The following is a 25294-nucleotide window of genomic DNA, read 5'->3' as shown; positions in this document are numbered from 1 at the left end:
CCAGGTTTGTTACTTGCCTTACTGCATTGTGCCAACTGTAAATACATGAAGACAAAGTAGGTACTACTTTATCTTATGGACAAGACTTAGGTTGACCATAACTTACATAAGGCTGTCATTTGCTCTCGCCAAGCCAAAGGTAGTGAAGCGGGGTGGATATAAATTGAAATTGAAGGAAAATAAAAATATATAATTAGTCGCCTGTTTTCCCACACTGTGCCGGTCTCGCCATGGCTGAGAATCAATCTTGATGATCTCCGCCAAGCCAATGCTGTCCAATAGGAAAGCACCGGGAGGCTATTGCTCTGGCACTAATCCGCATCTCTATGGGGAACATTGAGCACCTCCGTGCGGTGTGAAGACGCTGAACGACATTGCTACACACTGTGCAGGCCTGACCCAAGAAGTACCTCTAGTGGTCGTCCGAGTGATTGTCATTAGAGGTGTTACTTGACCGCAATGTAAACACTGCCTTTTCTCTGAAAACGCAGTGTTACATTAAAATATTTGCAAGGCTATAGACACCAGAAGCACTACATTAAGCTGTAGTGACTATAGTGTCCCTTTTAAGAATTGTATTTTTGTCATTAAAAATTAAGCTTTGTTAGTTAGAAATACCTGTCTCCTAACTTTAACTGGCTCCTAGATTCCAAGCAAATTTGTCAAGCCCTGTACTAAAGAATCTGTTCACAGTAATTTAAACTAAATTCAAAGGCTAACTGTATGAATGTGGAATTGCAACAAACAAGTGGCATGGCCGCTAACTAGGACATAGAAGATGAAGTGTGGGGACAGGGAACATGTGGTAGACCACAGTAATCTCTTACGGTCTGGCGTTCAGAGTCAGAGAGCAGTTCTTAGGATTCCCAGCCTACATTCTAACTCATTGAGTGCCGGGTCCTGACTGAGCGATTACTGTGGATTCCTCCCTCCAGGTACTTTAACCACAGATATACCTCCTCCCTAGCAGAACACTCTGCAGGGGAGGGGCAAAGCAAGCACATGCATAACACCTTGTCAGAACAAATCCCACACATACTACACACAACATCACTTAGGGTTAATCACTAAATTCCAGATTTTTATAAATCCGAATGAAAAAACTGAGGCAAAAGATTGTGAGTAACCAAGTTGGAAAGGTTTGGTAGAGTTTGCCTCAGTTTTCTATTTGGATTTAATTCCAGGTTTAGTAAACACTAAATTTCTTTGTGTCAGGACAAGTAGACCTGGCCACCCCTTCGATTCCTTGGACAAGTAGATTTTGTTAAAAAATAAAAATACATTCCCCTACACCTCTGTAACTGTCATCTCTAGTATATTTCAGTTGCACAACCTAATCACTAATAGTTAAACGATTACAGTCCTGAGAGGCTAAAAATCATTGTGACCCCCATAATGCATGAAGAACTTGCGTTAGCATGTGCACACATGACCTAGTGGGATGGATACCGGAGTGTGAGGTTTAACAACTGGACATCCCCACATCCCTGAGCATCACGGGAGGTAAATAATCTGTACTTTTTTTTTTTTTTTTCCAGTTACTGCTCGGAATGGAGAATCTTTTTTCAGACTGTGACTGTTCCTTGTTCAATAATTTAAAAAGACAGTGTTCCTTTAATATGAATGATTAGCCTGTAATTGTGTCTATTTCGATTGATCTTTACTTTTCTGTTGTGTATGTATAAGCCATATGCATACTCATTTAACGTTCGTAGGGTGCCACTTAACACACCCAAAGCTAGTTTTTCTTGCTTATTAAAATACTTATATGCTGTTTCAAAGGCCACTCTTACCCCTGTGCCAATGAGTCACATGCTAGGCATGCAATCAGCAAGACTCCAGCTGTTGGGAAGTTACGTTTCCCTTAAACATTTGCTTGCCAAATACATAGTAGTTCAATAATGTGTAGCTTGCTCAGAGCTGGAGATCCAGTGAGTGTGTGTGTTTTTTTTTTTTTTTTTTTTCTTTTTTCTTATCCCAGCTCAAAACAAGTGGTTTATGTCAACAAACATTCTTTGTGTTTGAAGCAGCCCTTTACTTTGCAGCATTTTCTAGAAAAGTATGGTGCCATTTTATATTTCAATGTTTCTGCTTGGTTTTAATTTGAAATAGTTTAACTTTTACTGAAGCAGACGTCCATATTTCTTGGGTTATATTACAACTTCTCATTTTTCTCCTTCATTACGTTTTATCTGTAAGGTAAACACATGTACAGTTTAGCCAGTATTCCCCTGTTACATGCACTGCTCCTTGAATCCAGAAGCTAGATTTTACTGAGTGCTATTGCCCAATGTGTTGGGTTGGATGTTATGTTTTATGGTGTTATATGCCTGTATTAAGTCTAACAGGATTATTCACTGAAGTGAGTATTTAAAGTGAATTTCAAATTTATGGTCAAAATAATCAAATTGGAAAAATTATTTGAATCAGTTTTTATTTCATCTTCTTTGGCCTTAAAGGACCACTATAGTGCCCTAAGGGTGCCCCCACCCTCAGGGTCCCACTCCTGCCGGGCTCTGGGGTGAGGAAGGGGTTAAACTTGCCTCTTTCTCCAGCGCCGGGCGGGGAGCTCTCCTCCTCCTCCTCTCCTCCCATTCGGCTGAATGCACACTCGCGGCAAGAGCTGCGCGCGCATTCAGCCGGTCTCATAGGAAAGCATTATCAATGCTTTCCTATGGACGCTTGCGTGCTCTCACTGTGATTTTCACAGTGAGAATCACGCAAGCGCCTCTAGCGGCTGTCAGTGAGACAGCCACTAGAGGATTTGAGGGATGGATTAACCCATTTATAAACATAGCAGTTTCTCTGAAACTGCTATGTTTATAAAAAAAATGGGTTAACCCTAGCTGGACCTGGCACCCAGACCACTTCATTAAGCTGAAGTGGTCTGGGTGCCTAGAGTGGTCCTTTAAATTTTAAATTCACTTTGAATTCTCACTTTAGTAAATACCTCTGTAAAAGTGGTTCATGGTTTGAGCTCTGTAACTAAGTATCACTGGTATATATTCTGCAGGTTCTCTGGCAACTGGACATATTCCGACGGAGTTTACGTGGATTGACTGGACATGTCTGTTTAGGGGATGCCTGTATATTCTGTGCATTAAAGGTAAGTTTTGTTTATTTTGTTCAGGGTTTGGTGTATGAGAGGGAAATGGTACTTAGTAAAAGAATGAAATAAAAATACAGGAGACAGGATAAAAATGAAAGGTTGACTAGTTTTTTTCTGCCCTGTGACTGCCAGTGGAAAGTAGAATGGTTATCTAAGTAGCATATGACCTAAATTGCTTAGATGAATAATAGTCTCAGGTATGTCCAAATATAGTTTATTTTATTGCAATTTCTTAGTCTGACACCCACTCCGGAAAGGAAGGAACATGAGTGTGCGTCTAGTTAACTGGAAATTCTTATTATTTATAAAGCACCAACAAGTTCCGTAGCACTGTACAATGGGTGGACTAACAGACACGTATTTGTTACCAGACAAGTTGGACGCAGAGGGATTGACGGCTCTGTTCAATGAGCTAACATGCTAGAGGAAGTTGGTATAGAGACACAAAAGGTAGAGATAGGGTAGAAAAGTAGGTTGCTAGGATAGTGTTTATTGAGGGCTTAGTGTTTTGTTTTGATGACTTTTTCGGGAGAGGAATCTGGGTGCAGGGAGGGACTCAGCTGCAATCATTGGGGGACAAGCTATGGTATGACAAAACAAAGATGCTGGAACATCTACTTTAAATAGAAAACAGAAAATGTAGCCGGCTCCCATTTTCTTTAGAAATTATGTATTGGAACTCCTTTCTTTATCAACAATGCACTAGAGTGGTTATGATGCTTGGAGTTTTACGTTAATGTACTGTTCTGCATGTGAACATTTGATTATTTACTGTTAAAAAGTAATGCTACATAAATCCCAATTGGTATACCTTATTGGTAGTTTCCCAGGTGTGTATGTATTATCAGTCAGAAATGGTCCATCTAATATTGTCTGTATGATAAATTATATAGTCCATTCATTCCTCCTGTTCTGCTTGGCTTTATTTATTATTGCTGATTTGATTAAAGGAGCACTCCCACTATAACCATAACCTCAGTTTGACTTTTTACCTTGAGTTTGTTATGGTACTTTTTAGCAGTAAACCAAACTGTTTAAATGTCTATCTGTTCCTGTCCAAATCAATAAAATAAATTGCGTATATACGCTGAAGTAATTAAGTCTGACACACAAGGTTCAGGTTAAAATAACTTCGAGAAAATTTATTGGCAAGTGATTAAAAAGCGGACGCGCAGGTCCTTTTAAGAGACATTTTACGTCATCATTGATTATTAGAATATCAGCAAATAAACATCTAATTGGATTAATTGTTAAGTGTCGGGATTAGTGTCCACCTATCAATATTATTAATTGGCTTGAAGACTAAGTGGTTAGTCCCGTGTCCACCCACCAAGAGGTGGGATTGTTCTGGACACGGGTGGGGGACAAGGGGTCTTGAGCGTCATTTTACACGGTCGGTGATCTCAGGCCTCGTGGCCAGGTGCAAGGTCTCTTATGAATAGAACATTTCATTACTACTGTGTTCTCATGGCCTTCAAACTATACTATGTTGCAAATCTAAGGAAAAGTCAGCAATTTCTGTGTTAATCATGTCTTTATAGAAAATACAGTCTTTGTTCTATTGTATTAGATGTGCTGGGAAATTCTGTCATGTAAGGTAGTTTTAAAATGAACAAGTTAGGTTATGAGGACAAAATGGAGTATTGAAGAAGTCAGGTTAGGAGGACAAAATGGAGGATTGTCACAGTATGAAGTTAAAATGGAGTTAGTGCAATAATTGAATACAAGTACAATAAGGTTTTTTTAAATAATCCCACATCAGTCCCCCCTATGAAATGTTAGATTCTAAGAGATAAAACTTTATTAAGTTAGTACCAGGAAGACGTGTTAACCCAAAGGCACAGAAACCCCGTGGCCGCTAGCTTGGTGTTAATGCAAAGTGCAAGACTGTCCCTAGATCTGACCCTAATAGGCTAACTCATCCGTCAGTATGGCTCTCGAACACTTCACACCCACGGGTATCCCATGGCAGCTAACCCACCACTTCTCCACACGGGGCCTTTACCATTCACTGACAGATGCTGTCCCTGAGCTAGTCCCTTCCTAGAATTCCTGCACTTTATCAACATAAGGGATTGTTTGCAACGGCAGACAGGGTGAGTTGATGTCTTGGAAATCTTGGTCATCAACTTCGAGATGGGTGAAAGTGGGTGCCGCTTGGTCAACAGTCTTCATGAGGGATTTTCTCAGACATGGGAGGATACAACAAAAGAGAAGAGCAAAGATAAAAAGAAAAATTAGTATAGCCATACCAATATGCATTAAAGCCTTTTGCCATCCTGTCATCCAACCAAACCATCTTTCCCAGGGATCTTGTATCCCAGAATTCCTTTTCAACTCTATAGACAGGTCATTTAATTTCTCTATGGCTAATGTAACTTTACCATTAGGGCCTGTGTTTTCTGGGATATAGGTACAACATGTCAAGGTGTCGGGCAAAATTTTACAAACCCCTCCTTTTTCGGCTAAGATCATATCTAGGGCCATTCTATTCTGGAAAGCCATTTGGGATGTGGCCTGCAATTGTTCGGCCAATCCCTGGAGGGCGTCTCTGGTATAATTAACAAAACGCTGTTGATTATAATAAATGTAATTTATCCAATTTAAATTCTTGTTTGTGGTAACTATGGAAAAAAGTGATTCAAATCCTGCAGCAACTTCATCTCTTGCTTTAAATTCATTGGGTACCCCCCTAGGCACCCCAATAGCATCAATATAAACATGAGGATCAAAACTTCCTTTCACTGGGGCGTCACGCTTAACCTTAGTGTGTCTGGACTCATGGGTGACGAGGTGTGTGTCAGAGATGATATGTATAGGCATAATAGCTTTAGCCAAAGTACACTCCCCCCACCACTCCTTGTCCATTCTGGATCTCAGCTGTAAATCCCCACACAACCAGTAGATGTCCCCTAATGACCTGGTGTGAAACTGCAACAAGTTCATAGAGACACTCCTGTAGGTAGCACAATACCCCTTAGAGAAGTTACCCAAGAATTTACCAATTCCATCATAATTAGCATAACAAGTGTAATTACCTTTATACACGGTAATACCATCTGGGGGTTTGACATCCTTGGTTAGGAGAGGATACTCTTTTGTCCATGCAATACATATGGACCTGTTAAAATCATAGTGATAGGCAAAAAGGCTTAAAACACATTCCTCTATATCTACTGGCAGGATTAGAGGTACAGTACCCAGGTGAGGCCGGGCACCACCACACACATAGCATGCAGTCTTATTATGCTTATTAGCATTATATTTCATCCATTCTAACCATAAATTTACATCATTAAAACCTGTTTCAGCGGCCATGGTATCTTCAAAGGTGGGGTTTGCAATGGCCATCATGTCTTGAAAGGTCTGGATATGAGGTTTTAATGGGTTAGGGACCATATGGGTGGCCCCTTGCCACTCAGAAGAGTTGCACATATCTTTTAAGAAGAAATGCCCTAATTTACGGTAGGAACCCTTTTTCCAATACATTCCCATCACATACTGGTCTGCATCCGTTGGGCTTGGATGCTCAATGTTAAGGATTAATTTCATTGGTGTACCCCCCCCAGGCTTTCTCAAAGTCATTCTCTGGAGAAGGGATCTACCATGATCATCTACTTTAGATAAGGCACTTTTTGGTTTGTAACCCCAGGCAGGCCCGGCATTCCATCCCGCCGCCCCCCAATGATTACAATTGTGCCCCCATTGTTTGTCAACTACACAAACATATGGATCTTTTGAATGAGGGATATCTCGGTAAATACTCTGGATTTGTGATGTGGGGAACGGGCATTCTACGATATCACAATAGTCAAAGGTGTAAGTAGCCACATGGGTGCATGATGAATTATACCAGAAGGTATACCCACTAATATCTTTGGTGATGGCTACTTGTTGGGCCTTCATAAGGCTGATTAAGGAGAAGGTGTACCAGAGGTACATGCTTGTGCGGTATCTGCTTCCTCAGGGGCTGGAGATTTCTTGCAGTGGGAAGCGTGGATCCAATTTGGCCTACCGGCCAGTTTGACGGAGGTTGCGGTAATCAGGAGAACTTGGAATGGACCGTCAAATCTTGGTTCCAGGGTATTTTTCCGCACAAACTTCTTGACCAGAACCCAATCTCCGGGAAGCAGGTTATGGGTACCTGTATCCAATTCGGGATCTGGAATTGAAGAGAAAACTTGGGCATGTATTTTGTTTAAGGCACTTGCAAGTTCAGTTACATAATCTACTAAAACATCTGATTGGAGCTGTAACTGTTGCGGATAATAACAACCTAGTCTGGGTGCTGTCCCAAATAGAATTTCATATGGGGACAGTGAATGCTTCCCTCTAGGTGTGTGCCTAACACTAAATAAAGCTATTGACAGGCTTTCTGGCCAGGGCATCTTGGTTTCTTGTGACATTTTTAACATTCTGGCTTTTAGAGTGCCATTCATGCGCTCTACTTTACCACTACTTTGTGGGTGGTAAGGGGTGTGGAAGGCTAGGGTCACCCCTAGAGCAGTCCAAATTTCTTTAGTCACTGTTGCTGTGAAGGCTGGGCCTTGATCACTTTCAATGACTTCTGGGAGTCCAAACCTACATACTATCTCTGTAAGTAGGCGTCTTGCGGTTGTTTTTGCAGTGATATTGGCCACTGGGTAGGCCTCTGGCCATCCTGAGAACATGTCCACTATGACTAGTGCATATTCATGGGGCCCACTCTTGGGCATTTGGATGTGGTCAATTTGAATTCGCTGGAAGGGGTACATGGGCTTTGCCAGGTGTTTTGCAGGCACCTTGATTGGTCTTCGTGGATTGCATTTTGCACAAATGACACAGGCCTTACAGAAGCTGCTAATCAATGTTGTGATTCCGGGTGCTTCATAATACTTCTGTATGAGGGCGGCCATCAATTCCTTTGACAGGTGTGCAGGCCCATGTGCCCATTGGACAACTGCTGGGTATAGATTTTTTGGAAGGCAAAATTTGAAGTTGTTGTAATATACTCCGTCCTTTTGGACGGCTCCTTTCGTTTTCCATTTTTGGATTTCTTCTGGAGTGACGGCAGCTTGTTGTTCTCGCAAAATTCGCAAGTCAGTAGGAAGAGTTTGCAGAGCAAAGATAGGGACTTCTTCTTCTTCTTGTCCGGACACTTCTTCATCCACTTCCTGCAGATCCCTGGCTGCTAGCTTAGCAGCCTGGTCAGCCAAATGGTTGCCCCTTGCTTCATCTGTATCCAATTTCCCATGGGCCTTTACCTTCAAAACGGCCACTTCTTCAGGGAGTAGGAGGGCATCCATTAGCTCCTTGATTGCAGTACTATGTTTGACTGGTGTACCGGCGGTGGTAAGAAATCCTCGTGTCTTCCAAATTAGGCCGAAGTCATGTGCCACACCCAGAGCATATCTTGAATCTGTATAGATGTTGGCACGTTTTCCTTTGGAAATTTTGCATGCTGAGGTCAGAGCCTGTAATTCAGCTTCTTGCGCAGACATTGCTGGCGGTAAGGATGATGATTTGATAACTTCGTCTGTTGTGGTTACGGCATATCCTGTATGATATCTTCCTTCTTCATCGGCATATCTTGAGCCGTCCACAAACAGGGTAAAATCTGGATCTTGTAATGGATTCTCATGCACAGTTGGTAGGTGTACTGTCTCCATCTTCATCTGTTCAAAACAGTCATGAGGTGTTTCGGGGTCATAATCATTCACTATGACCAGATCTTGAAATTCCTTTTCTAGGAAGTGGCGTGGCCATGCTTCCAGAAGGTCAGTTGTTGGGTATTTGACAATACCATTCTCCTGTAGCTGTTCTTCATCCATGGTGGCCCATAGCTTTGCCATGGGCCCAAGATCATTCCATGATCTTGTCTTCAATTTGGTAACAGGAATATGCGGGATAGCAGTATCCCAATGGCGGTAGAGGTAGTTAAGTTGTTGAGGTAGTTGGATCAAGACCATGCTATTGCCTTCAGAGTCACAATAGAAATCTTGAGCAGTGAGCTTCACATCAGTCCAGTGGTAAAGCTCATCTTCATAGCAAGGTTCGGGAGTAATGTCTGGTTTGTACCACATGGTACAGAAGGCGTAATCTGGGCCTTCACAGAGAGGCTTCTCATCTTCATAAAATGTTAAATGTGGATGCATGACTTTCTTGATACATCCACAAAGTAGGTAAATGTAGGTTTCATCTGTGATAAATCCATAATAGGTACCCCCCTCAGGGAGTGGAAGAAGAGTGGATGGGTTAAGAACTTGACATCTTTGGATGGAAATGTTGTCAGGTAGAAGAAGATGGCACTGGAGGCGTAGGTGTCTGGCTGGAGACACGTGCTTGAGCTGGACTTGGTTGATGATGGCAGAAATGTCATGAGGAGCCAAAACAACCAGAGGGTGGCCAAGGACCAGGTCTGAGGTTCTTTCTATGAGCTCTCTTGCAGCAAAAACAGCCCTGAGACAGGAAGGAGTCCCTCTGGCCACAATGTCCAGTTGACATGAGAAATATCCAATAGGCCTCTGGCGGCCTCTTAAGTCATTAGTTTGGGTGAGAACTCCTGTTGCGTGGCCTTGTCTTTCAGAGACAAATAACTTGAAAGGTTTTGAGTAGTCAGGTAGGCCCAAGGCAGGAGCAGAAGCAATGGCACGTTTGAGAGCATTGAAATTGTCCAGAGCTTCATTAGGCAAACAGAGGGTCAGACTTAAGTGCGTCATAGAGAGGCTGCATGAGCAGGGAGGCTTCTGGGATCCATGCTCTGCAGTAGGAAATGAGGCCTAGGAAGGCATGGAGAGACTTTGAAGTCCTTGGGGTTGGAATATCCAGTACAGCTCTCACCCGGTCCCGGGTAAGATGTCTGGTACCTTGAGATAGGCAATGTCCAAGGAAAATTACTGAGGGTTGGCAGAACTGTAGCTTGATGAGCGAAGCTTTGCATCCCTGTTCTGCCAAATAACAAAGCAGACTAATTGAGCACTTTTCAGTAGTGGGTATATCATCTCCACAGAGCAGCAGATCATCCACATACTGGAGCAGAACAACTTCTGGGTGCTCAGCTTGCCATGGGTCAAGGATGGTGGCCATGGCCTTTGCAAATTGGCTTGGTGAATTTTGTGCCCCTTGGGGCATGACAGTCCAGGTATATTGTTGCATTTCATGGGTGAAAGCAAACAGGTATTGGCAGGATGGGTCCAGTGGAACACTGAAAAAAGCATTTGCTAGGTCAATGACTGTGAAAAATTTTGCGGATGGTGGGACTCCAGAGAGCAGAGTATGGGGATTTGGTACAAGAGGGGTGTCCAGGACGGTAGCTTCATTAACAGCACGGAGATCCTGAACCATCCTGTACTTCTCAGGCTCACCTTTTGGAGTTTTCTTTTTCACAGGGAATAATGGGGTGTTGCATTCAGATTTACATTTCACTAGAAACATAGAAACATAGAATGTGACGGCAGATAAGAACCATTCGGCCCATCTAGTCTGCCCAGTTTTCTAAATACTTTCATTAGTCCCTGGCCTTATCTTATAGTTAGGATAGCCTTATGCCTATCCCACGCATGCTTAAACTCCTTTACTGTGTTAACCTCTACCACTTCAGCTGGAAGGCTATTCCATGCATCCACTACCCTCTCAGTAAAGTAATACTTCCTGATATTATTTTTAAACCTTTGTCCCTCTAATTTAAGACTATGTCCTCTTGTTGTGGTAGTTTTTCTTCTTTTAAATATAGTCTCCTCCTTTACTGTGTTGATTCCCTTTATGTATTTAAATGTTTCTATCATATCCCCCCTGTCTCGTCTTTCCTCCATGCTATACATGTTAAGATCCTTTAACCTTTCCTGGTAAGTTTTATCCTGCAATCCATGAACCAGTTTAGTAGCCCTTCTTTGAACTCTCTCTAAGGTATCAATATCCTTCTGAAGATAGGGTCTCCAGTACTGTGTACAGTACTCCAAGTGAGGTCTCACCAGTGTTCTGTACAATGGCATGAGCACTTCCCTCTTTCTACTGCTAATACCTCTCCCTATACAACCAAGCATTCTGCTAGCATTTCCTGCTGCTCTATTACATTGTCTGCCTACCTTTAAGTCATCAGAAATAATCACCCCTAAATCCCTTTCCTCAGATGTTGAGGTTAGGACTCTATCAAATATTCTGTACTCTGCCCTTGGGTTTTTACGTCCAAGATGCATTATCTTGCACTTATCCACATTAAATGTCAGTTGCCACAACTCTGACCATTTTTCTAGTCTACCTAAATCATTTTCCATTTGGCTTATCCCTCCTGGAACATCAACCCTGTTACATATCTTAGTATCATCCGCAAAAAGACACACCTTACCATCAAGACCTTCTGCAATATCACTAATAAAAATATTAAAGAGAATGGGTCCAAGTACAGATCCCTGAGGTACCCCACTGGTGACAAGCCCAAGCTTCGAATATACTCCATTGACTACAACCCTCTGTTGCCTGTCACTCAGCCACTGCCTTACCCATTCAACAATATTGGAATCCAAACTCAAAGATTGTAGTTTGTTGATAAGCCTTCTATGTGCAACAGTGTCAAAAGCCTTACTGAAATCGAGGTAAGCAATGTCTACTGCACCACCCTGATCTATAATTTTAGTTACCCAATCAAAAAAATCAATAAGATTAGTTTGGCATGATCTCCCTGAAGTAAACCCATGTTGTCTCTGATCTTGAAATCCATGTGTTTTTAGATGTTCAACAATCCTATCCTTTAACATGGTTTCCATCACTTTCCCCACTACTGAAGTTAGGCTTACTGGCCTATAGTTGCCCGACTCCTCCCTATTACCTTTCTTGTGAATGGGCACAACATTCGCTAACTTCCAATCTTCTGGGACTACTCCTGTTATCAATGATTGGTTAAATAAATCTGTTAATGGTTTTGCTAGTACACCACTAAGCTCTTTTAATAGCTTTGGGTGTATTCCATCAGGTCCCATTGACTTATTTGTCTTTACTTTTGACAGTTGAAATAGAACCTCTTCCTCTGTAAACTCACGTGTAATAAATGACTCATTTATCCTTTTTCTTAACTGAGGTCCCTTTCCTTCATTTTCATCTGTAAATACCGAACAAAAATATTCATTGAGGCAGTCAGCTAGACCTTTATCCTCATCTACATACCTTCCTTCTTTTGTTTTTAATCTAACTAATCCTTGTTTTACTTTTCTTTTCTCATTTATGTATCTAAAAAAGGTTTTGTCCCCCTTTTTTACTGACTGTGCTATTTTATCTTCTGTGTGTGATTTGGAAGCTCTTATAACTTGCTTAGCCTCTTTCTGCCTAATCTTATAGGTCATTCTGTCTTCCTCACTCTGGGTTTTTTTATAATTACTAAATGCTAACTTTTTGTTTTTTACTATTTTGGCTACATCTGTGGAGTACCACAGTGGTTTCTTGAATTTTTTGCTTTTACTGACAAGCCTAATGCAATTTTCTGTTGCCTTCAGTAGTGCAACTTTTAAATAATCCCATTTCTTTTGGACTCCATTTAAATTGCTCCAGTCTGATAATGACTCCTTTACACATATTCTAATTTTGGAAAAGTCTGTTTTTCTAAAGTCTAAAACTTTTGTTTTTGTGTGGTGTGACTCAGTCACTGTTCTTATATTAAACCACACTGACTGATGATCACTGGATCCTAAACTTTCACCTACAGTAATATCTGATACCAAATCTCCATTTGTTAACACTAAATCTAGTATGGCGTCTTTACGAGTTGGCTCCTCAACGACTTGTTTTAGAGACAATCCCAGTAGGGAGTTTAGAATATGTGTGCTCCTGGCACAAGTAGCTATTTTTGTTTTCCAATTTATATCAGGAAGATTAAAGTCACCCATGATGATAACTTCCCCCTTCATTGTCATTTTAGCTATTTCTTCAACTAGTAGATTATCTAACTCTTCAATTTGTCCTGGGGGCCTATAAATCACACCTACACGAGTTACTGTGTGATTACCAAATTCTAACGTAACCCAAACTGACTCTATGTTCGCCTCACTAACCTTTATTAGGCTAGATTTTATGCTATTCTTTACATACAGGGCCACCCCTCCCCCTTTCTTGCCTTCCCTGTCTTTTCTATATAAAGAGTACCCTGGTATTGCTATGTCCCAGTCATTTTTATCATTATACCATGTCTCAGTAACAGCGACTAAGTCTACACTATCAGTTGCCATTATTGCCACAAGTTCATGGATCTTATTCCCTAAACTGCGAGCATTTGTAGACATGACTCTAAGCTTATCATTTTTTAACACACTTGCTACAGGCACCTTCTGTCCTTGTTTTGGGGGACAATTGGATTGATGTTTTATCACCCTTTTGCCCCCCCCTCCTAGTTTAAATACATCCTAGCAAAACCTCTGAACTGCTCACTGAGAACATTTGTTCCCTTTTGAGAAAGATGCAAACCATCTTTTTTGTACAGTTTATTTCCATTCCAAACAGAGCTACCATGAGCAATAAAGCCAAATCCTTGCTCCCGACACCATTCACCAAGCCACAAGTTAAAGTCCCTAATACGCATCCGCCTGTCATTCTGAGTGTTATGCACAGGCAGAACTTCAGAGAATGACAATGTGGAAGCAACCTGCCGTATATCATTGGCAAAAACACTAAAAACTTCCTTAACCTCTGAAACCTCATTGCAAGCCAAGTCATTTGTCCCTAAATGGACAAGTACATCCAATTCCCCTTCCTGCTTTGCTTGCTTAACAATATTACCGATACGTCTCCTGTCTCTGTGAGCAGTAGCTCCGGGAAGACACCTCACAAGACCACCATTGTCCATCTCCACACCTCTTATGATGGAATCCCCCACCAACAACTGCTTTCTATTAGGCCTCACCAAGCCTCTCTGCACAACACCACTAGCCTCAGTGCCTCTCTGCACAACACCACTAGCCTCAATGTCTCTCTTCACAACACCACTAGCCTCAGTGCCTCTCTTCACAACACCACTAGCCTCAGTGCCTCTCTGCACAACACCACTAGCCTCAGTGCCTCTCTGCACAACACCACTAGCCTCAGTGCCTCTCTGCACAACACCACTAGCCTCAGTGCCTCTCTGCACAACACCACTAGCCTCAGTGCCTCTCTGCACAACACCACTAGCCTCAGTGCCTCTCTGCACAACACCACTAGCTTCAGTGCCTCTCTGCACAACACCACTAGCTTCAGTGCCTCTCTGCACAACACCACTAGCCTCAGTGCCTCTCTGCACAACACCACTAGCCTCAGTGCCTCTCTGCACAACACCACTAGCCTCAGTGCCTCTCTGCACAACACCACTAGCCTCAGTGCCTCTCTGCACAACACCACTAGCCTCAGTGCCTCTCTGCACAACACCACTAGCCTCAGTGCCTCTCTGTACAACACCACTAGCCTCAGTGCCTCTCTGCACAACACCACTAGCCTCAGTGCCTCTCTCCACGACACCACTACACTCTGAAAGTGCAGAAAATGAATTATGTAGAGCAACAGACTGTGCAATATGCCTTTTATCCACAACTCCAAGTCTACCAGATCCTACAGTAATCCATCTGCCATTCCTAGTATGTCTCTGCGGCAGTGGCTTTGCAGCAGTTCCAGCCTGAGTTTGTTTACCACATAATTTACAAATCTCAGACTTCAAAAATACAATCTCCTGCCGCAAAATAGAGAACTGTCTACAGATTAGACAACAACCAAACCTCCAAAAAGTGGAACGTGAAACAAATGCAAAGCAACTATTACACTGAACTAAGTCTGCCATTCCAATGAGGTGAATAATTTAAATCAAACAAACCTTAACTTTTTATTTATCCTCCTGAATACCTCAGATTACCTCCAGCTTATCTCCAGAATATCTCCAACCACACACACACTTAGAAGCAACACTCTCCAGAATATCTCCAACCACACACACACTTAGAAGCAACACTTAGATGAAGCAACCAAGCTCTATTAGCCAAGCTAATGACAACTACCCTTATATACTCCTAAAATCACCTCCCACTAGGAATGTTTAACACCTGGGTAGGCCTCTGCTTATTAGCAAACAATAGCTAATTTAAATAGCAATCAATAGCAAGTAGCTACCTAATCCAATCAAATGCCTTATAATTACCAACAGGAAATCAAACCTTGTGCAGTCAGTAACCTTTTCCTACAGATGAATCTTACCTGTAACAGTAAAAAAGAACTCTTAGCACAGCTCTTAGACAGTTGAAGCTTCTGTAAAACTCTCCAGAATATCTCCAACCACACACACACTTAGAAGCAACACTTAGATGAAGCAACCAAGCTCTATAAGGGGGGGCACCCTTTTCTAAGAGTGCCTTGATGTGGGTAGAAATGGCAGCAGCCTGTGCTGGTTTTAATGGATATTGTGGTTTTCTTGGTAACTTAGCTCCTGGAATAAGCTTTACCACCACAGGGGGAACATTTAGGTGACCTATGTCCTCTGGGCCTGAGGACCATAACTTGGCGGGCACCTGTGTTTTTAATGCCTCTGGGAAATTGGACCTTAATTCTGCTGCTTTCTCACGGGGCTTTTCTAAATGCAGCATTAGAGGCAAGGAGCACAAGGCTGAGGTGTCTGATTCAGATAGGGGTGTGGACATTTCTACTTGCCCATCCGGGGTGAAGGTGATAGATGCTTGCAGGCGTGAGAGAACATCAGCACCTAACAGGTTAATTGGGCATGTGGAGGATACCACAAAGCGAGCTAGCAGGCTGGAGCCAACTCGGAGTGGAGTTGTTAAAGGGCTATGTCTCGGCTGGCCATCCACTCCAACACAAGAGACATCAATATTTGACAAAAAGGATGGGTCTGGCAGGTCTTGCTCTCGCAGAACACTACGGGCTGCACCTGTGTCAACTAGGAATGTGGTAGGGTGGCCTTCAATGGGCAAAGTCACTGTGGCAAGTGGCCCCCCCTTATCCCCTGTAGACACTGCCATTACAGGGGTTACAGACACAGGCGTGCCAATTTCCTAATCATCGGGTTCCTCAATTATCGGAACCTCTTTCTCGGCTTTGGGGGCCGGGGCAGGCCTGGATGGTTTTCTTGGCTCTCTCTTGGGTTCTGGGCAGTCACTTTTAAAATGTCCTTTGGCTTTACAATTAAAGCAGAAACCATCCTCTGGTTTGGTGCCCCTGGGGACAGGGGTACTGCGTGATACCATAAGAGGGGCAGAGCTTGGCCTTCTGGGGGTCTGGGCGGATTCTAAGCCCCTAGCAACCAAAAGTAGGGTATCCAGGGGAACAACCTTATATTCAGGGCGTGCAGCAATGATTCCCTTGCGTATAGAGTCTTTAACACCTTGGACAAACGCACCTGACAGCATTTGTGAATGAATCTTGTCAGTAAGATCAAACCCCAAATCTGTAAACATTTGATAGTCTTGCATGAAACCTTTCCACTGATTCTCCTTTATCTTGAATAACATCAGTAAGGCCAGCAGCCTGATCTGCAAGTTTGTCCTTAGCCCATTCTCTCAATTGGGTGCAAAAAGTTACTCCAGAGGGGTAATCAACATCGCTGCTGAGCAGATCTGTACTGAGGTGTCGGGCCATGCTTGGCCAATATGCATCCCCTGCTTTAATAGCACAAATGCTCAGTAGATCACGCCATGCGGCTGAATAAGTCTTTTGAATTTGAACTATCCCTCGGTAGAAGGGCATAGGCTGTTTTTCTGGGTCAGGGAGTGATTTCATTAGAGCACTAGCTTGAGTGGGATTGAAAGCAACATATTTAGGAGGGGCCCGTTCTCCCCGACCCTTGTGGCCGAAGGGATCATCGATAGAACGATGAGTTGGGGCTCCTGCAGCAAGCTCCGATGAGACATGGGACACCCTGTCCATCTCGTCATCATCGAATTCTATGATATTGGCTCTCCTGCGCGGTGCAGGGCCCGCATGAGGTGAAAGGATCGGTGGTTGGGATTGAGCCCCAGATGCAGGGGTGGCTAGCGAGTCATAACCTGGGGACAGGTAGTCACCGGGGATTACCGGCATCAGGGCTGAACTGGGGGCCGCCATATTGGAGGCGGGGAAAGGAGTTGCTTCAGGATTAAGGGAAGAAGCGGCGGCCATGTTTGATATGGGCACTTCCGGGGCAGACTGAGCCGGACTGGGCATGACCGGAACTTGGGGAGTGGCTTGGGGAAAGGGAGGGTAACCAGGGTAGGGCAGGGCCATGGGATATGGGAAGGGGTAGGGCCAGGCAGGGGAGGGCAAAAGAGTAGGGTGGGCAGGTACGGTTAAGGAGGTAGGATATTGGACTGGGGCGGAGCTGGTTATGGGAGGAGTCAGGACGGGATTAGTGGGGATGGATGCAGAAAGAGGAGTAGCAGCAAGGGAAGGAGGGGTAGTTAGTTGGGCGGGTGCTGATGGAAGGGGATTAACCATGGAGAGGGATTGCAGGGAGGAGGTGGCAGATGAGATGTTAGGAATAGGCATAGAAGGGAGCGTGGGGATGGCTGAGGATGATGGGACCGTTAGAGAAGGGGAAGGGGTAAAGAAAGATCCGTCAGAATTCAGGACCGGGCAGACAGGGGAGGTGATGGGATGGGATTCGGGAGGATTGGGAGTGGGGAACATGGTCAGCTGGCTATCACCTATGGCTGACTGAACCTTGGGGATAGACATCCCCTGGGCGCCATTTTGGGGCGCTGGCTGAGGGTAAACCCCAGCAACACAATTTTTATGATACACAAACAATTTCACACCTTTGTGATTTATCTCTTCCTCAACCCAACCTTCTAACTGAATAGCCTTCGCCACTCTGTACCATGCTTCAGCAGTCTTTAATAAATCATTATCTGTAAGCTTGCCTTTCATTTCTGCTAGTAACTTGCGCCAACTTTCTGGTTGCAATCTTCCACATGTCGGTACAGCAATTTTACATACTTTTGCAATCTTTTCAACACCTTTTACCATCTCTTCACCCTCTCTGTAATAATAATATAGAAAGTGTAGGAAAGATGAAAGGCAAGGAAAAATCCTTAGAGACAGACACAGGAGTACATGAGACTCCTCATTAAACAAACAAGACAACAATACAGTTGAAATACAGTGCATGCATCACAGTTCAAATAAAACCAACAGTAATTCCTTTCCTTTACTCGTGTGCTTACTCCAAAGTCACCTCCCTCAATCCCGTAGTATCTTACTACCAACGGCCAAGGATAACAGCTAACACCGGTCCGAAATCCATATGCCTCCCTCGACACAGCAGCCCACTAATAGTGTCTGCGCTACCCTCACCCCTGTAGTGCCCCTATAAAAACCCACTTTATAAGTCCCACTACTCCGTGGTGATGAAGACAGCAATGCCTGCCCGAATTCACACACCACAAAAATAAAAATTGGAATAGCTCCAGCTCAGCGCTCAAAGCTGGAGGGTACCACCACTCTGCAAGCAGAGTAACGTGCACAGAGAAGCTAGCTAGGCTATCAAAGTGACACAAGAAGGATCCCCAGGAAACTGAGTCTACACAATCTCCACAGATCCAACACACCTCTTTTTCCCTACAGCCCCAGCCACGAGGCTCCTAAAAGAGTTAAACAGGAAAAGATGACCCCCAGGAACACATCCACAGGTCAACCCCCCTTTTTCCCTACAACCACAGCACCGTGGTTCCTAAAAGGGGTAAAACAGGCAACAGAAGACCCAGGCAAGTCCCCTCAGGTCCACCCCCCTTTATCCCAAAAAGGGGAAAACAAGCAAGACAGAACCCCAGGCAAATCCCCTGCAGGTCCACCCCCCCTTTATCTCAAAATGGGGAAACAGGCAAACAATTCAAACACAATTCAAACACACCCAGGCAACAGATAGACTAAAATGCAGGTAAACAAGTGAGTAACGAGACACCGGGCAAGATATTACCTGTCTTTGATGTCCTCCCGGGAAGCAGTCACAGACACGTGGACGGGTCAATCAAAGGGGCCGGAACATACCGGTGGCTCTGCAGAAGTCTCTACCGTGTACCTGGAGGTGATCAATCTCCTTTCCTTCCCCCTGGATTCCTCCGTCCACCCTTGTCTTCCTTAGGACGGCTCACCGGCCGGACATAGCCCGATGCCCCACGTTGGGCGCCAAGTTGTTATGGTACTTTTTAGCAGTAAACCAAACTGTTTAAATGTCTATCTGTTCCTGTCCAAATCAATAAAATAAATTGCGTATATACGCTGAAGTAATTAAGTCTGACACACAAGGTTCAGGTTAAAATAACTTCGAGAAAATTTATTGGCAAGTGATTAAAAAGCGGACGCGCAGGTCCTTTTAAGAGACATTTTACGTCATCATTGATTATTAGAATATCAGCAAATAAACATCTAATTGGATTAATTGTTAAGTGTCGGGATTAGTGTCCACCTATCAATATTATTAATTGGCTTGAAGACTAAGTGGTTAGTCCCGTGTCCACCCACCAAGAGGTGGGATTGTTCTGGACACGGGTGGGGGACAAGGGGTCTTGAGCGTCATTTTACACGGTCGGTGATCTCAGGCCTCGTGGCCAGGTGCAAGGTCTCTTATGAATAGAACATTTCATTACTACTGTGTTCTCATGGCCTTCAAACTATACTATGTTGCAAATCTAAGGAAAAGTCAGCAATTTCTGTGTTAATCATGTCTTTATAGAAAATACAGTCTTTGTTCTATTGTATTAGATGTGCTGGGAAATTCTGTCATGTAAGGTAGTTTTAAAATGAACAAGTTAGGTTATGAGGACAAAATGGAGTATTGAAGAAGTCAGGTTAGGAGGACAAAATGGAGGATTGTCACAGTATGAAGTTAAAATGGAGTTAGTGCAATAATTGAATACAAGTACAATAAGGTTTTTTAAATAATCCCACATCAAGTTCAGCAAGGCCAGAAGCTCCTGCCTGAGCTAATCCCTGCAGCATAGGGTCAGTTGAGCCCCTTAGCTAATGAAGTACTGCACCACGACTGGCTTACTTCAGAGCTCAGTGCTTCTGGCTGCAGTGGAGGAAGGGAGCAATAAACTGGCCAGGTGAGAGATTGAACCTTTTTAAAACCGTTTTACCACAGCGCTCCTGGAACTGTAACCACTACAGTGCTTTGTTGAGGTTATGGTGCTTGCAGTGTTCTGTTAAAACAGTCTTCCAGATTATATGCAGCGACAGTTATTGAATACCATTTTAAATGCAAGCGAAAGAGAAGCGGGTTATGGAATATTCTCTCAGAAATCTAATCTAATAAAATGTATTTCTAGATTAATCCTAAATAAATGATGGATGTGCATTTGTTTCTGATGTTATACATTGTTTATCATGCACATGTACAAAGCCCTGTTATTGATATATAATGTATTAAAAAAAATAAGTTATTGAGCGCTGAAGACTTCCAAAGTTGATCCTAATGTAGCTTAATCTAAAATAACCTCATTGTGGGTGATGAAACAAGCAGATGTCGGGTTTGACTTGCTTAAAACGTCTAATTACCTTTTTTTTTTTTTCCCCTCTCCTTTTAGTCATTATTTACTCAGTTTCAGACAAGTCGGGAGAAGGTTCTTCCATCAGATGCAATGAGACATGCTCTTGCTGAGAGCTTTAAAGATGAGCACAGATTCCAGCTTGGTCTTATGGATGATGCTGCCGAATGTTTTGTGAGTAATGAATATAAGCAGATACTTTATGTTCTTCAGAATATGTTCAGAAACGTTGCTTGGGGAAAGCTAGATTGTAAATAGGTGGAGCTTGTGGTAGGAGTGAGTATACAAAGTTTACAATGCTTGCCATCTGCCTCTTTGACGTTGCATCTTTTGATGTGAGCTTGTCTTGTTTTAATTGGTATCTTTTCTCAGTTCTCAACCCATTGTGTAATTTGCTGTAAATTTAATACAATGTTTATATACCCAATAGTCAAAATGGGCCAGACACAGGCATAATAGAGGGGAAATTCCTGCTAGCAACGTGTAAACACTCAAAGCTCTCTAGCTTCAGATAGGAGTGAAAACATGTTTGTTTTTAAAGTGTAGCTGTCACGTGGGTTTTATTCATAATCTAATAGTTAACCAAAGATTAGCTATGGATAATTCTGCATACTTAGCAGGAATGGAAAGGGTGGGGGTGGGGGTGAAAATGTGTTTATTCAATTCATATACCAGAGCATATAATGACTGTCAAGTACAACGGGTACCTCAAACTATTATTAATATAAAAATCGTTTTGAAAAATAGTGTAAAATTGAATATATATATGTGTGTGTGTGTGTGTGTGTGTGTGTGTGTGTGTGTGTGTAAATGTAAAAAAACATTCTTGCATCTGGTATAGAACAGGATTGTTCAGTCATATATATATATATGTACCTTAAGTCAGACAGTGTTTGAAAACCAGCAATTGATCTCTACAGTCTTCCCTGTTTCTGTGCGGGGAGTGAAACAAGGAAGACCAGAGAGACTGTTTTCAAACATTGTCTGACCCAATGTGCATGCAGGGCTGGTCTTAGGCTTTCAGGTGCCCTATGGGAGAAAAAAATAATATACATCATTTAAAAAAAAAAAACTAAAAAAATCAATAATTTCAAAACTTACAGGATGATTATATTAGTTTGAGGAGACAGTTGTTTGTTAACATGGTGCCCATGCATGTACTGTACTTATGCTTAAGTGTGTCCGTATGTGTTCGTATTCCTTTGATCCAAGGTTAGAAATAAAAAAAAAAAAAGAGAGCCTCAGTAGATATTGTTATATAACATGCATTTTAAAGTTTTCTTAAGCAAATAGTTTTCAAAGAAGTAGCTACACGAAAATGTTAAAAGCAAGCTCTTAAATTCTTATATATAGCTCAAAATTGCACTTTGTTCTTGGTGGTGACATGAATTTATTTATATTTTTCCCAAACGAAATAATGCTCTGCATATACTTTTTATTTTTTATTCAGGAGAACATACTGCAGCGAATCCATTTCCATATTGTACCGAACAGTGAGGGTGATATGTGTACTTCAAAATCCTGCATCACTCATCAAAAATTTGCAATGACTCTCTATGAGCAGGTAGACATAAAAGAGTACATGCATTTTATTAAATGTTATTCATTTTTAATTTTTTTTCGGTTTGGTTATGTGTTTAGCCTCTTTATAAAAGAGTGTAAGTTATTTAGAAATTGCTTTATCAAATGTTAAAGCGACTTGTAGTGAAAGAATAATTGTAGACAATTGAAACTTCCTAACTGAGCAAAAATGATGACTTTTTATTATAGCAATTAGATGAGCAAAATACATTTCTAATTATAATAAATTAATAAAATGTAACAATTATCTTTTTTTTTTCTTTCTTTCTTTCTTTCTTTTTTTTCATTCATTGTTTGATCACAAAACAATGATCCTTTTTATAGCCAAAATTTATTCTCGGTTTATTTAATTATTTTGCTGAAATAGTGCTTATTTGTTTACTTATTAATCATGAGATTAAAGGGCACCTGTAGTGCCCAAAACAATTTTTAGCTCTTTCAACGGATCATTAAATTCCATCTATATATTGTGCTAGCAAATGTATAGATTGGGAGAAAAAAATATATATATTTTTTTCTCTTAAATCAATCAATTCTTCGGCATAGACTAATGCACTGTGATTGCTATGGAAACTCCGTAACCCGTACTGCTATCACTGGCTAGAAAGTATATAAACAAAGTGCCATGACATCTCGATTCAGAAAATGGCATGCTTGCAATGAAGTCGGCATCAATTGGGAGGTTTGACCTGCTTGGGAAAGTGTCCCCAAGGAGGGCAAATTGGAGAGGAGCAGCACGTGCGTGGTGTTACAGAAGTACTGCAGTTTCCCTTTAATACACCTACCTCTGTGACACACCAGCGTAGTGCAAAATATAATCTTGGGGACAAAAGATATCCGTAAATGAGCGAAGGACCGTGGCCTAATGGACACAAAGATCACAAAGTTTTTTTTTATTTTTGTTCTTTGTATATATTTATTTTAAATACGGGGTGCTATATTTGTACATGTATGCTACTCTATTTATATATATATGGATATTTTCTTTTCACAGTGTGTTTGTCGCAGCTGTGGTGCCTCATCAGACCCTTTGCCTTTTACTGAATTTGTGCGCTATATTTCTACCACAGCTCTTTGGTAAGTTCTAAGTATATTTGTACAACTTTTTTATGTCCATTGACCTTTTTAACCAGGGCTTATAGTGCTCTCATTTTTACAAGGCTGCAGGTAAAAATCTATTGTTTTAAACAAATCAAATAAAGGTCTGTTTTTTGTGGAACTATTGTCCCTGTCAGAATGTGTAAACAGATTCTCATTGTTAAGTTCCCTCTTTATATTATTATAAAGTGCTGCAGAAAAAGTTGACGCTATATAAATGCCAATAATATTTTGACATGAAAAGCACATTTTCAAATAGAAGTCAGACTTTTAAAAATGTTAAATAAAATCTAAATTATAGCTTTGTTTTGTTTTATTTATGTGTGTGTGTATATATATATATGTATGTGTATGTATGTATGTATGTATATATATATATATATATATATATATATATATATATATATATATATATATATATATATATATATATATATATATATATATATATATAAAAATTTTAATTTACTTTACCAATCAGTTGTTTTTTTTTTCTATTTATTCCATGAAAGGAAATACTTCTGTCTGTTCATGATTGTGGCTTCTATACCAGCTTTATTTTATAGAAGGCAATGGTCGAGCATGCCATTTAGGGTTGCATGTGCCACAATAAATATTGTAGGAGTCAGAGGAGCCTATTCTTCTGCTGTGATGTCTCACAGTGGAGATGCAGCTAGAAGGAATGAGGAAAATCAAGAATAAAAAGGACATTCTTCCATTATAACCTAGTCAAAGACCATTAACTGTTATACTGTTAAAAATTCCTAGATTTTACTAGTAACATGACGTAAAGTCATGATTTTATTAAAGACACGGAGGCGAGTATTATGCATAACTCTTTCTTTATTTCCTCAGCAGCAAAGATAGAGGAATATAAATATTGTCAAAATGAAAGAAAAAACTGTATAGGCATAACGGGTAGCCGATCACATGGTAGAGGAAGTAGCTATATAAGTCCTGTGTCTCCCACAATCCCCCTCTTTCTTGCGAAAACCGAAGACCAGGTAAGAAGAACGATGTCCTACTTGATCAACACAGGAGACAGGAACAATACGATAACTTCAAGCTAAAAAAGACGGAGAAATATGGTAATTTCCAGACTCAAAACTGCAGACTTACCAAACATCACTGTGAGGAGTCACAAACAACAAACTTGATTCTGAAATACAAAATATAAATAGTTAGTAAAAACATAATGAGACGTACAATATCATCCAATCATATAAATAAATATATATAAATAAATAAATGCATATAAATAAATACATACCTAATAGAACAGCAAAAACCCTTAGAGTCTCAAGCATCTCGTATCCCAAGACCACACTGGGAGGGAATAATACTCGCCTCCGTGTCTTTAATAAAATCATGACTTTACGTCATGTTACTAGTAAAATCTAGGAATTTTATTAAAGACACGGAGGCTCATATTATGCAAGTTCAAAGCTGTGCAACCACTCGAGATGCGATGTGTTCAATAGGTCTGAAATAGAAGTCCCTAAAGGTCGATTCTCTGGACCAATCTGCCGCTCGCATAATATCCTCCAGACGACATCCGACTGAGGAGGCTTTTGAGGCCATCGCGCCTCGTACAGAATGAGGCGTAAAAACAGAGGTGTCTATACCTGCAGAAGATAGCAACCAACACACCCAACGTGCTAGAGTAGGCGTCGAAACTGGCCGGTGAGGTGACTTAAAAGATAAGAACAAATCATGTAGACCAGCGGAGCGGAGGGAACGTGTAGCATCCAGATAAACTTTGACGCAATCCACTGGGCAAAGTGCCGGACAACCAGCAAACCTAGGGTATGTAAAGGACTTGGATGCAGATTTCGTCCTCCTGGATATGTCAAAAGTCACGCCTTCCGGGGTGAATGCCACGGCGTCCCAATCCAGGGCCCTGACATCAGAGATCCTCTTGCAAGAGACTAAACAGAGTAACATCACCAGTTTGGATGACAATTGCTTCAAAGTCAATTCTTGGTTAGGGTACCATGATGAGAGGAACTGCAACATCACGTTGACGTCCCAAAAGGCAGAGAAACGA

General features: G+C 41.8%; 1 protein-coding gene across 1 annotated transcript in view; it reads left to right on the top strand.

Annotated features, from left to right (window-relative positions):
• The window catches only part of USP53 (ubiquitin specific peptidase 53), a 69468-nt gene that overhangs the window by 11845 nt on the left and 32329 nt on the right, over positions 1-25294 (top strand). The window contains exons 2-5 of the mRNA XM_063458253.1: positions 3014-3106; positions 20608-20742; positions 22019-22132; positions 23144-23226. Coding sequence (XP_063314323.1) covers positions 3014-3106; positions 20608-20742; positions 22019-22132; positions 23144-23226 — 425 coding nt within the window. The remainder of the gene's footprint in view (positions 1-3013; positions 3107-20607; positions 20743-22018; positions 22133-23143; positions 23227-25294) is intronic.

Source organism: Pelobates fuscus, chromosome 6, assembly GCF_036172605.1.
Source record: "Pelobates fuscus isolate aPelFus1 chromosome 6, aPelFus1.pri, whole genome shotgun sequence".
NCBI classification, from domain to species: domain Eukaryota; kingdom Metazoa; phylum Chordata; class Amphibia; order Anura; family Pelobatidae; genus Pelobates; species Pelobates fuscus.
Note: the sequence above shows the minus strand (reverse complement) of the source record. Positions and strands in the feature narration are given on the sequence as shown.